This window comes from Erythrolamprus reginae, chromosome 5, assembly GCF_031021105.1.
Source record: "Erythrolamprus reginae isolate rEryReg1 chromosome 5, rEryReg1.hap1, whole genome shotgun sequence".
Taxonomy (NCBI): domain Eukaryota; kingdom Metazoa; phylum Chordata; class Lepidosauria; order Squamata; family Dipsadidae; genus Erythrolamprus; species Erythrolamprus reginae.
Genome location: NC_091954.1, coordinates 35,734,890 through 35,747,756, shown reverse-complemented (window position 1 = coordinate 35,747,756; position 12,867 = coordinate 35,734,890). Strand labels below are relative to the sequence as shown.

General features: G+C 38.1%; 1 protein-coding gene across 1 annotated transcript in view; it reads right to left on the bottom strand.

The window, feature by feature from the left end:
• Positions 1-4,498: 4,498 nt before the first annotated feature.
• TNKS2 (tankyrase 2) overlaps positions 4,499-12,867 on the bottom strand; it is a 48,171-nt gene continuing 39,802 nt past the window's right edge. Inside the window, exons 21-27 of the mRNA XM_070754207.1 lie at positions 11,356-11,476; positions 11,097-11,194; positions 10,408-10,482; positions 9,271-9,376; positions 8,184-8,370; positions 7,093-7,249; positions 4,499-6,272 (exon numbers count right to left, since the gene is read on the bottom strand). Of these exons, the coding sequence (XP_070610308.1) occupies positions 6,210-6,272; positions 7,093-7,249; positions 8,184-8,370; positions 9,271-9,376; positions 10,408-10,482; positions 11,097-11,194; positions 11,356-11,476 (807 nt within the window). The 3' untranslated portion in view covers positions 4,499-6,209. The remainder of the gene's footprint in view (positions 6,273-7,092; positions 7,250-8,183; positions 8,371-9,270; positions 9,377-10,407; positions 10,483-11,096; positions 11,195-11,355; positions 11,477-12,867) is intronic.

Here is a 12,867-nt window from a genome sequence, read left to right as displayed (position 1 = left end):
GGGGGTCCGGGGGGTGCTGGCAAGCCCCCCATGCCGGCGGCGACGTTTTAAAACAGCCGCGCCGCCCCCAATCTTCGGCTCCTCGCTAGCGGGCAGGCAGACGGCGAGAGCTAGCGCCAGCGAACGGCTTGTCCGCGCTCGCTCTCGCCGCTTTGGAGCTGAGTCCTGAAGCGAATTCGCTTCAGGACTCAGCTCCAAAGCGGCGAGAGCGAGCGCCAGCAAACGGCTTGTCCGCGCTCGCTCTCGCCGCTTTCGAGCTGAGTCCTGAAGCGAATTCGCTTCAGGACTCAGCTCCAAAGCGGCGACAGCGAGCGCCAGCGAACGGCTTGTCCGCGCTCGCTCTCGCCGCTTTCAAGCTGAGTCCTGAAGCGAATTCGCTTCAGGACTCAGCTCCAAAGCGGCGACAGCGAGCGCCAGCGAACGGCTTGTCCGCGCTCACTCTCGCCGCTTTCGAGCTGAGTCCTGAAGCAAATTCGCTTCAGGACTCAGCTCCAAAGCGGCGAGAATGAACGGCGTGGGCAGGCGAAGGGCGGGCGGCAGCGAGGAGTTTGCGTGGGCGGTGGGGAAACTCCTTGCTGATGCCCACTGCTCGCCCTCCCGCCAGCAAGAGGGGGAAGACCCAGGGAAGCCGCCCAGCAGCTGATCTGCCGGGCGCCATCTACGCATGCGTGCCCATAGAAAAAAGGGCACGCATGCGCAGATGGTGTTTTGACTTCCGGGTTGAAAAATCGCAAATTATCCTGTTCGCAATGGTCGGGGACGCAATAACCAGGGGATCACTGTACTTATAAAATAATCTGAGTCTCTTTATTTTATAAAAAAAGTAGAAAAAGTAAAAATACAAAAAATATCCTTACACCTCTATTATAACACAGAAAAATAGTCCCATCAGGTCCAAAAATAACGGTAGAAGAAAAATAAAAATAATATGAACAGTTTTAAAAATAGAAAAATAGAGTAAGTAATCCAAATTTCATTTCAAATAATTATAGCTTCAGTAGGATTCCATTCAAATAATGTAGCTTCAATTTAATTCAGTTCATAGGTTCATGTATTCAGTTCATTGGTATATTTTACTTCATCCACTCAATATTTAGCAAATCAAAGTTTAACTTTATTTAACTTTATTTAAAAGGAAGAAAAAGAAAATTTATATATAAAAAATATAGGAAAAAAGTAAAAAGGGAAAGTGTACACACCACACTATAATCTTAAGTTTAGAAAAAAGTGAAAGTTATACTTAATTGTAACAAAGACAAGTAGTTCCGGCTGGTTTTCTCTTCAGCGAATGGATATCACTTTCAGTTATCTTCTTTTGTGGGTTCGCCTTAAAGTTTAAAAGCTTCTTCTTCCAAAGTCGTCCCGATACCAAAAGAATTCCGTGTGGTGCTAACGATCTCCTTTATCTGCCGATCTGTTTTTTGTAGACTTCAATTCTGTTTTTTGAACCTTCCGCTTTCGGCGACCGCTATGGCTGTGTCCAGGCAGCCGCCTGGGCACAGCTCTCCATTCCTGCAGCTGCGGGGTAATCCCTAACCCCCAAGACCTCAGCGATCGGTCTCGGGGTGTCCAGGAGACCCCCTGTCCTGTGCCGACCCCTCCGGTGCCGGCACAACGCGAATCCGCGTCCTACAGGAGGGAAAGGAAGGTTGCAGAGCCGGAGCTTGGCTTCCGCACCTCCGACGCGGTCGAGCTCCACCCGGAAGATCTCTAATAAGGATTTTTTAACATCTCCCTGCAAATGGCCTGTGTCCCATTGTGCCTGAAAGCAGCCACCATTATCCTAGTCCAGTGATGGCAAACCTATGGCACACGTGCCACAGGTGGCATGTGTAGCCATATCTGCTGGCACGCGAGCTGTTGCCCTAGCTTAGCTCCGGTGCTCATGTGCACACTGGCCAGCTGATTTTTTGGCTCACATAGATATTCTGGAAGGGCATTTTTTACTTCCGGAGAGCCTCCAGAGGGATAGGGAAGGGCATGTTTGCTCTCCCCAGACCCTAGGGAAGCCTCTAGATCAGTGTTTCTCAACCTTGGCAGTTTGAAGATGGGTGGACTTCAACTCCCAGAATTCCCCAGCCAGCAAGTTGAAGTCCATCCATCTTCAAACTGCCAAGGTTGAGAAACACTGCTCTAGAGCCTGGGGAGGGTGAAAAATGGGTCTACTCGGCCCAACGGAAGTCAGTAAATGGGCCATTTCAAGCCTCCAGAGGGCCTCTAGGAGGGGGGAGATGTTTTCGCCCTCTTCAAACATTGAATTATGGTTATGGGTACTCGCACATGTGCCATAGTGCACGCACACATGCTTTCAGCACCTGAGGGAAAAAAGGTTCGCCATCCCTGTCCTAGTCCCAAAGAAAACAGCAATTAATTGCCTGAATGACTACAGACCTATCACATTAATGTCTATAGTGATGAAATGCTTTGAGATTAGTTCTCCAACACCTTAGGACAGTAATGGTGAACCTACAGCATGGGTGCCACAGGTGGCCCTCAGAGCCATATCTGCTGGCACACGAACCGTTGCCCTAGCTCAGCTTCAATGTGCACGTGTGCCGACCAGTTGATTCTTGCCTTGCTCTGGGAGGGCATTTTTGGCTTCCAGAGTCTTCAGGGGGATGGGGAAGGGTGTTTTTGCCTTCTCCTGGCTCCAGAGAAGCATTTGGAGCCTGGTGAGGGCAAAACATGAGCCTACTGGGCCCAGCAGAAATTGAGAAGCAGGACATTTCTGACCTCCAGAGGGCCTCTGGGGGGGCAGGGGAAGCTGTTTTTGCCGACCCCAGGCATTGAATTATGGATGTGGGCAGTCGCACATGCACGATAACATGCACGCACACTCTTTTGGCACTCGAGGAAATAAAGGTTCACCATCACTGCCTTAAGAGATGCCACCCACCAGGCTTCAGATTTCGACAAACATCAGTTTGCCTACAGAGGGATTAGGTCAGTGATGGTGAACTTATGCCATGTGTGTCACAGGTGGCACGCGGAGCCAAATCTGACGGCACGTGAGGCATTGCCTGTCAGCTCCAGCACACTTGTGTGCACTTGGCAAGCTGATTTTCAGCCTTTTCAACCATTTTCGATCTTCCCAGGCTTCAGGAAAGCCTCCTGAAGCCTGGGGATGGCAAAAAAGGGCTCAACGGACCAACCAGAAGTTTATTTCCGAAATTCCGTTTGGCCCATTTGGCTGTTTTTCACCTTCATCAGACTACAGGTGTCCGGAGGCTTCAGTGAAGCCTATGTGCATGTGTGTGGGGCAGCACAGGGGGCTTTGTGGGGGTTGTGCACAAGCGCGGATGAGGGCATGGACCGCACCCTTTTGGCACACAAGCCAAAGAGGTTTGCCATCACTGGACTAGGTTAACAAACGCCATAGCTACTGCTCTACATTCTGTGGTGAGCCATCTGGAGAAACCCAGGAACTATGTCAGGATGCTTTTCATAGAAGGCTGTGTGCTCAGTCCCTACCTGTATTCACTGTAAACACATGAAACACGTCAACTGACCTGTCCACTGTGATAATTAAGTTCGCAGATGACACCACCATACTGGGTCTTATTACATGTGGAGATGAAACAGCCTAAAGAGGGGAGGTTCAAAAACTATTCACATGGTGCTTAAAAAACAATCTGCATCTGTACATCAGCAAGACCAAGGAGATGGTGTTGGACTTCTGGAAGAAGAGAGGAACCTGCCCCACTTTACACCAAGGAGGGCTATGTAGAGAGAGAGCCGTCCTTTAAATTCCTGGGAGTCTATCTCAGCAAAGACATCACCTGGAAAAACAATACAATCCAGGTGGCCAGGAAGGCTCAACAGAGACTCCATTTCCTTAGGGACTTGCGTAAAAACAGGATAGAACAACTAATGACCTCCTTTCACTGGTCCACAAAAGAAAGCACCCTCACTAATTAATTGCATGGTGGTATGGCATGCCGGTTTGACAGCCGCGGATAGAAAAACATTGCAGAGGGTGAGCACAGCACAAACCATTGCGGGCTGTCCCGATACTACTAGATGAGATCGGTAAGGCTCGCTGCCTTAGAAAAGTGAGGAAAATCCTCAGGGACGATTCATACCCTGGTCAGCACTTCTTTACCCTCCTACCATTAGGAAGAAGATATAGAAATACAGCCAGCCTGAAGAACAGTTTTTATCCATGGGCTGTCAGACTCCAGAATGCGAAATAACGTAACTATGTAGTATGATGGACTTGCATTGCCGGCACAATGTGTAGCACGTTCACACTGGTGCAATAGGACTGGGTATTTATTAATTTTGTTATTGGGTTAGGGATTTTCACTGTGAGTTGTATCGTGTTGGGGAGGTGCACAAAGGGAGCTCAACCAATCTCCTTGTATATATGTTGTGCAGTGACAATAAAGATTTGAATTAAATGAACCTTGTGTAAGTGCTCCAAAAATCAGAGCTATTTTAGACATATGGCCAGAGTAAAAAACACCCATGTAATAAGAAGCAAATAATAAATAATATCTCAGTTGCATTAATTTTAATAACTTACAATCATAATACATGGTACCAAAAAGCTTGTGGATGAAGTTTATTTAGGTTGAATGGTGAAGAAAGCAATACAATACAGGTAAGACACTTTCAAGATGAATAAACCTCTAATTGCACAGGAGGCTGGAAGTTCACCTCAACACAATCCAAATCATTACACATTCTGCCTTCTGAAAAATAGGTATGCCATGCAAAATTAAAAACATTCTAACCAATCCTAAGGTACCATTTAAAATGCTACCAATACCACAATAATTTACATCACATTAAATAATCATTCACAAAGAATGAAATATTTTCAATAATTAAAAGATGGGTTTTTAATGCTTAAATCATAGCATAGTTCGCATGAATACTTGTTCAGGTATTTGCCTAAGCTAGTGAATAGAAAGCTAGTGAATAGAAAGCATGCAGTTCAAAGACCTTTTTTATTCAACTGAACTGTCCTTATCCAGCAGTGATCACAACAAAGTGATATTTACTATATTTTTCACATGATTTTATAACCATCCATGCACTGACTTCACATGCACAGCAATTATTTAATTATTTAAGACTCAAATCTAAGATACCAGACAATTTAAGCACTCTTGGCATTTTTTTTAAAAAAAACATAATATAAGAATTATGTATAATCATCATGGGACATGGTCTTAAAGATGGAAGAACTGCAATCAATTGCTCATTTAAAATTGGATGAATGGAAAAAAATGAATTATATATACAGATATATATTACAGGTGAATCTGTAAGATGAAAAATATCTTGATTGAATTAAAGGAATAAGGAAACTACATTTTAGAAGAGGGTGTGTGAAAAAGTTTTCAGTGTTTTGAAGGGTACCCTATTCACCTTTGTCCCACTTGCAAAAGATCCATTTTGATTTTATAGTGCCATTACATCTAAACAGAAATCAGGAACGTATGCTTGTTTATTCTTAAATACCGTTTTAATTGAATTAAAAGTTTCCCTACAGTAGACAAATTATTAGCTAACCTATCCCCATCCAAAAGATATTTTAACTAGTGAGCAATGTGATAACAAGTGGAATGTTTACTAGATTCATATGCCCAATTTAGGAACACTCTACTAGAATATATTTTCCTCCATTAAACTCAATTAACTGAAGAAAAGCCAAATGAATGATGCTGCTTAATATGCAAGACTCTCAAACGATCCTTTTCACAATTACTTGTGATAAAATGCAGAAGGGGATGTGAAGTTCATAGGTTTTCCATATACTGCAGTTTTGGAACACTTATTTTACAAATACAATGCAAATAAATATCAGGCTAGTAGAAAATATCTTATTTACAGTTTTACAAATGCAATCGTTCTCTGTGTAAATGTAGTGTTTTAAAGAACACAGTTTTAATAAAATGAGTTCCTGTATAGCAAGAATTCGTTAGTTTTCACTGAAATGGCAAATAGAAAACAAAGTTCAAGTTAATATCTGCTTTATAATTTATTACAGACAACCCAGCATCACCTGGAATGGGATCTGTTAAAGTGCTGAAAAGGTTTCTGAATTTGTAGAAAATGTACTATACAGTTGTTAAAGCTTCATCTGTCAAAAATGTTAGATTTTATTCACATTTTCTAACACCAGGGTGGGGGGCAGGAAAGGACATATGTGTATAATTAAGATTACTGCTAAATTTGACCTTTATAAAATAGCTGGAGCTTCAAGCTTCTGTGGCAATTTCAGGCTTTACAATCTGGTAAGTAATCAAATATTCTGGATAGGCCTGAAAGATAAAATATTGGTGGTCAAAATGTTGACAAAAAGTGAAGGAGAGAGAGAAAAAAAACAAATTTTGAATGAAGAGATAGAATCATTGTAGTAAGTATGCTGATTTACTATTGAAATAAACTCTACTAAAAGTAAGAGACTGCCATATGACTGCCAAAAGTCCCCATTAGTTTTAGTCCAATGGGGATATCTGCAGTTTTGAAAGACAACATGGTATATTCATAAAATGGCTGCCACAAAAGGGAGTTGCCCATGTTCAAAATGATTGCCATAGATAATATTTGCAAGTAATAAAAGCAATTCCTAAAATTCTTTGCATTGCCCTGTTTAATTTTAATTTATTGCCATGCTACACTATTCTACTCTAGGTAGGCTCTCAGTAGTTTACATAAAAAGGCAATAAATTAAAACATAGCTTATTTTTTGTGACAACGTTTTCAAATAAACTACTGGCCATCATCTTTATTTTCTAAAGACACCTGTGGGACCCAGACAATTTCTAAAAATACCTATACTTTGTTTTGTAACACACTCATTCCATCTTTTAAAAGGCACGTTACAGCTAATAGGCAACATCCTGGGGACCCCAAAAAATTAAGCTATATCTTTTCTAAAAAGAGTTTTAAATATATCTTCTTATATTTAAGAAAAACATGAGTTTATTAGATGTGCAAAATTTGTTGACTCATAAATACAACATCCAGGATCCAGACTAAAGACATTTGATATGTTTCAAAGGGAGGCTTCTTCAAATATTTAGATCAATGAATATTGTACATTCTAACATTTACAAAATAAAACCCTAAATACAGTACCTGTTCTCCTCTGTAGATGACGTATTCTGCTAAAGCTAGCCCATTCACGCTAGGACGTCCAGTAACTGAATGGTGCCCTGGTGGAGAATGGGCCATTTTCATGGCACTGAACTGTAGGAATGATTTACCCAAAGTTACTCGGCAAAAAAGCAACTGCCTATATTAAACAAGAGAAGCATTTCATTAGTAAATATGTAAAAAACCAATCTAGTGAGAAAAATACCCTTGAATACAGGATCTTGTAGTAAAGACTGAGTAAAATCTAAACATTATTTTAATCAAATAAAACGATGCCTTTCTCTTTCAATTCAACTAATCCCATACCATATAGAACCTAGACATCATTCTTGGATAGGGAGGGAGCACACACAACGTCTGGAAGCAAACTGTGTCACACATTAATTGTCCTGACCGTCAGGAAATTTGTGTTTAATTTTAGATTTATTTATCTTCCATCTGTTACTTATTTCTTGCCCCAAAATATTTTGGAGAATAGTTGATTCTTCTGATAGCCCATCAAATATTGGAAGACTGTTATCATGTCACCCTATCCTTTTCTTTGTTAGACTAGATCAGGAGTGGGCAAAGTTGGCTCTTCTATGACATGTGGACTTCAACTCCCAGAATTCCTGAGCTAGCATTAATTGTCTCAGGAATTCTGGGAGTTGAAGTCCACAAGTCATAGAAGAGCAAACTTTGCCTACCCCTGGAGTAGATAGTCTCAGCATCTTTTTTGTATCATGGGGATACAAAACTGGATGCAGTATTTCAAGTATAGTCAAACCAGTACAGTTTAAAGCAGTACTATCATTGTATGTGATCTTGATACTATCCTTGATCCCAGGTTGATGGAAACTGGGACCGCATTGGCTTTTTTGGCAGTTATAGCATGTTGCTAGCTCATTAAGTGATTGTTCATTAGGACACTTAGAGCCCTCTTATAGTAACTACTATTGAGCCAGGTGCCACTTATTCTATACCTGTGTGTTTGCTTTTCCTGTTAATTTATTTGTTTAGATCCACTGAAATCTCTACACCAAATAAGATTCTCTGAAGAGGAGCATGTAGCCATAAAAATAAATATAACTTACCTATGGCAGATGTAACAAGACCTGTCTTTGTGAATGGGGCAGCCTGTGCCGCCACCAATACCATAAACATACTGGTTGCTTTTGGAAGAATTTTCAGCAAAATAAATTCCTGCTCCAAACATTCCTCCAATGTAAGCATGCCTCTCGTCAAAGCCTTTGTGTATAATTGCATTTACAAAAGGAGAGCCTGAAAATAGAAAGTGTTTTTTATATTCTTCAAATATAAGTATTTGTCCCATGTTTATACATACAGTTTCTGCCACTTATGCAAAAAAACATACTGGAATATCTAGCCCAGAAAAAAAAATTGTGGCTGATATTGGGAGGGTGGACGATGAATCTGATCATGATTCTGGTATGGAATAAGACACCTAATTGGGTTACAACTAATTCTGACATGAAGCCTAATGTACATATTACTTATAGCACTGATTTAGTGCATCAGAGACAAGTTTGATTTTAGGTCTATAAATCTATGACTGTACTATAGAACCAAAATTCGACTCTAAATTAGGCATACACAATCAATTTTTTACACATTCAGTTTTATGTAGGGCAGCTGCAGACACTAGAAATGCCCATCATGATCTAGCTGCTTTGAGATACAAACACCTACTGTTATATTGTTGTGTAAACACAATAGAACAAGACCTGATAACCACCCCCGCCCCCCAAAGCATACACACACATCTCACAATGCCTTTGGGCCTTATTTGGCTTTTCCCTGGAGAAAGCTGCCAGTTTAGGGAGATTCTTTTATTATAGGCAGGGGACAATAAAATAGATAGTTTGAACTCTACAGGTGTGAATCCAATTGTGCCTGACAGATATCATTACAGTTTGGCTATTTTGAATCCATGTATATTGTATGTACTGTATTTGTAGATTATATATTCTGGAAATGCATTAATAGGATTTTGATTTGATCTGCACAGGAACTCTTTTACTATACCAATTAATCAACTATTAGTTAAATAAATAGGATAATAAAGATCTTATATATACAGTGATCAAAATTTCTAACAATGAACAATATACTGAAATCATGTGAAGAAATGCAATATAACTTTTAGACAAAATGAAATACCATGAAACAACATCCTTTCATTAGCATGATTATGATTCTCTTCAGAAACCTCTTTCCTCCTGTGAGTATATCTTTCCCAAAGCTTTTTGTTACATACTTTTTGTATCTAGAGGGGGAAAAGAACCCAAATTTTTTGTCAATGTTCTTCCATACCTTCTGATATCAATTGCACTATGTAGTTAACATGGAATAAACAGTTAATCATTCTTCCTAAAATAAATCCACACTGGTAAGATAAAGTTTCTTTTTATAGAATTCTTGATAATCTAAAATCTTATTTAAAACAAAAAATGTTTATTATAGATAGTCCTCAACTTATGATTGGGTGCCCAAACTGCAGTCTTGTGACCTTGGGAGCATGTCGTAATTTCAGAACAAAGTATGGTAGCTTTTGGGGAGTTGGTCATTATGTAAAATGGACACTGATTGATCCTAAGTTGAAAACAACCTATTTTGAAGTGCCTATTATTTGCATTTGAACTGTTTATTTTTATTTTTCAGAAATAATAGTGACAGAATGAGGAGGACATAAAGTTAAAACCACAAATTCAAATGAAATTATAATAATAATAAATAATATTAAGGAAAAAAATCATCAATACAAAATAACTCCAACTCAGGGTGGATAAAAATTAATGATTTAAAAAAACAAGAGATTTAAAAAATTAAAATTGAATTTTTATTTAAATTGGACTTTTTTATTTTTATTTAAGTTATTTTAATAACATGCTTTTGGAGTAAAAATATATCTAAAGATAATTTTCTATTTAAGATACATTAATACTTTAGTTTATTCAGCATGAAATGCAGCTTACTTATGTAGCACAAGGCTGTCTATTCTGCAATATTGGGACGGTCGGTGAGTCAACAGCAGGTCAGAGGAGGAGTCGATGCAGGAGAGATGACAATTGTTCTTTAAAAATCATGATTTAAATTGAGTTGATTTAAATCAAACCTTTTTACTAGTGATCTAAATCAACTTGATTTAAATCAAATCCACCCTGATTCAACTAGAACGTCAATCAATGTTATCTATTAGCTAAAGATTTCAAATACCAAATTTCTTTAAAAATAATGCATTAACCCTTTTCAGCTTTTAAAATAGAGAGATGGGTACCAGAGTTAGCTATACATTACCTTTAAGATGTTGTATCTGTTGAAAATTCCACCAGCATGGCCACCATCTCTGTGTTCTCGTACAGTGCTTTGCATCTTAACATTAAAATGTACACAGATAAGTATATATATAAAATGTAACCTAAAACCCCTGAATAAAACTTTTTTGTCTGGAAATAATTTTCTCATAATTGATCAGTGTTCTTTATCGGAGTTATGTAAGCTGGTATTGGCTTATTTTGTAGATGCTTGAATGCAGATTGATATAATCTCATGGTAGTTGGTGGATGTTGGTGGTTGGTGGATGAAATTTACGTTACTACTCATTTCAAGTCATAAGTACTGCTTACTATAAGCCATTTTAAAAGATTTTTTTCTTCTACTCAATGTTTTATTCTTAAGAGTCTTCTGGTTTCTAGCTGGATACCTTACCTATACCACCAAAATGGCTCTCTCAAAAGATAATTTATCATTGCATTTATAATTACATTTATAACAATGTAAACTGCCCTTGGGTTTGGAGAATGGAAAACAACAATATAAAATTATGACTAATCCTTTCCAAAATAGTCAGCGGTAATTGTTCCAGGTAATTGTTACTGGGAAAATTTGTGTTACATTTATTGTAACACAAATAGATTTGTGGCAATAGATTTAACTAATGCTAGACATAATGCTTACATATTTAAGGATATACAACAATAATATACCTCATCCTCCACCGACTGAAACTCTTTATCATCCGGAGAGAGATCTATAAGGATTGTCCCACTACCCGAAGTATTCAATGTTAGATATGGATTAAGACCTAAGAGAAATGACATTAGCATTGCATCTTGAGTACCTTTTAGATCTGTCTGATTTAGACTTTTTTTGTATGACTAAAATAAATGAAAATGGCAACATTACAATTTTGAACTGTAGAAATGTATAAAATGTAACTTAAATATATTACTTATTATAACATACCTTGTTGTCCAGAGATCAGCCTCTCGACTCCTTTTATTATTTTATGTCTATGACCATAAGCATTAATTCCAATTTCCTTTAATTCTCTGTGCCCCATTTCAACAAGTACATCCAAAGTTATCTCCAAAGAAAAGGAATGATTAAATATTAAAATTATTAATTTTCTTCATAAGAATTCAAGAGGTGTGGTCAGATTTTTGCATTTCAAATGATAAAGTGATAATGTTTTTATAGAAGCCATATTATTATTTAACGCTTAGAGACAAGAGTGAAATAGTTTTGCCATGCTAATAACAAAAACCTTCGTCTGATTCGAGTGCACTTAAAAAAAACCTAGATCATCAAAAGGATTATCCTATCACAATTTCCTAAAATGTTTCTTAACCACTGAAATATATTCTGCATTTGAAAATAAATCTTAACGCTTTTTAAAATGCATTTAAGAAAATATGTGATAGCCTACTCTTGAATAAGAGAATCTTAGTTCTCTTATTATTTTACTATTGTTATAACTAATTTTTTAATACTTGTTTAAAATTTAATTTAAATCAAATAGTTTGAGATGCTAGGAAATGAAGTGTTATTACACATTTGAAATCTTTAACACAAAACCTTTGTTAAGATGCAACAAGCCATACAAGGTTTGTAGCTATACAACTGAAACTCAGATACATATGCTACCTCTTCATGTGTAAAACAGCTGTACCCAAACTAACCATATAATGTGAAGGACAGTATCAATGTATTTGTGAACTCTGATTATTATTATCTTTATCTTCATCATCGTCATCATCATCATCATATTAGAACTGGACAGAATTACACCAGATTATACTTCCAAGATAAAAGATTAATGAATTGAGGCAAAAATGATGCCTTAGAACGGGAGTGTCAAACTAGCAACCTGCGGGCTGGATGCATCATGTGCAGGTCATGCCCATCTTGGTTCCACAAAGGAAAAAAAGGTTGCAATATATCAGAAAATGTCACGTGACACAATCAAATTTGACACCTGTGCCTTAGATGCTGAATATGAGGAAGCTTCTTGCATAATTCTTTTTTTTTCTCGATCAACAAAATAACTTCATTAATAAAATGCTGATGTAATCAAAACAGAAATAACATTCTGTTAAAAATCTTTCATGATATTTTCGTTTCTTATTATAACCTCCTTGGAATAGTAAAGAGAGGAGAATATGGCTAAAACAGAAGAGGTGGAATTGGACTTTTTGTTGCCCTGCCGCCACCAATTGAACAGCGGCGAAGAAGGAGGAGGGAGGAGCCAAAGAATAAAAGGAGGGAAACATTAATTTGGTTTAGTAAGACTGTTTTGGACAATAAATCAGAAAGCCAGACTGAACAAGCCTAAATCTTTTATTTCTCAAAGTAGAAATGAAGAATTAAAATTAAGGTGATTAAATTGTTTTTTTAAAAAAAACAAAACCCTTTTTTCAAAACTGAACTACAGTGCCATCTAGAGGCACCAGTGTAATTTGGTCATAAGAACAAGGA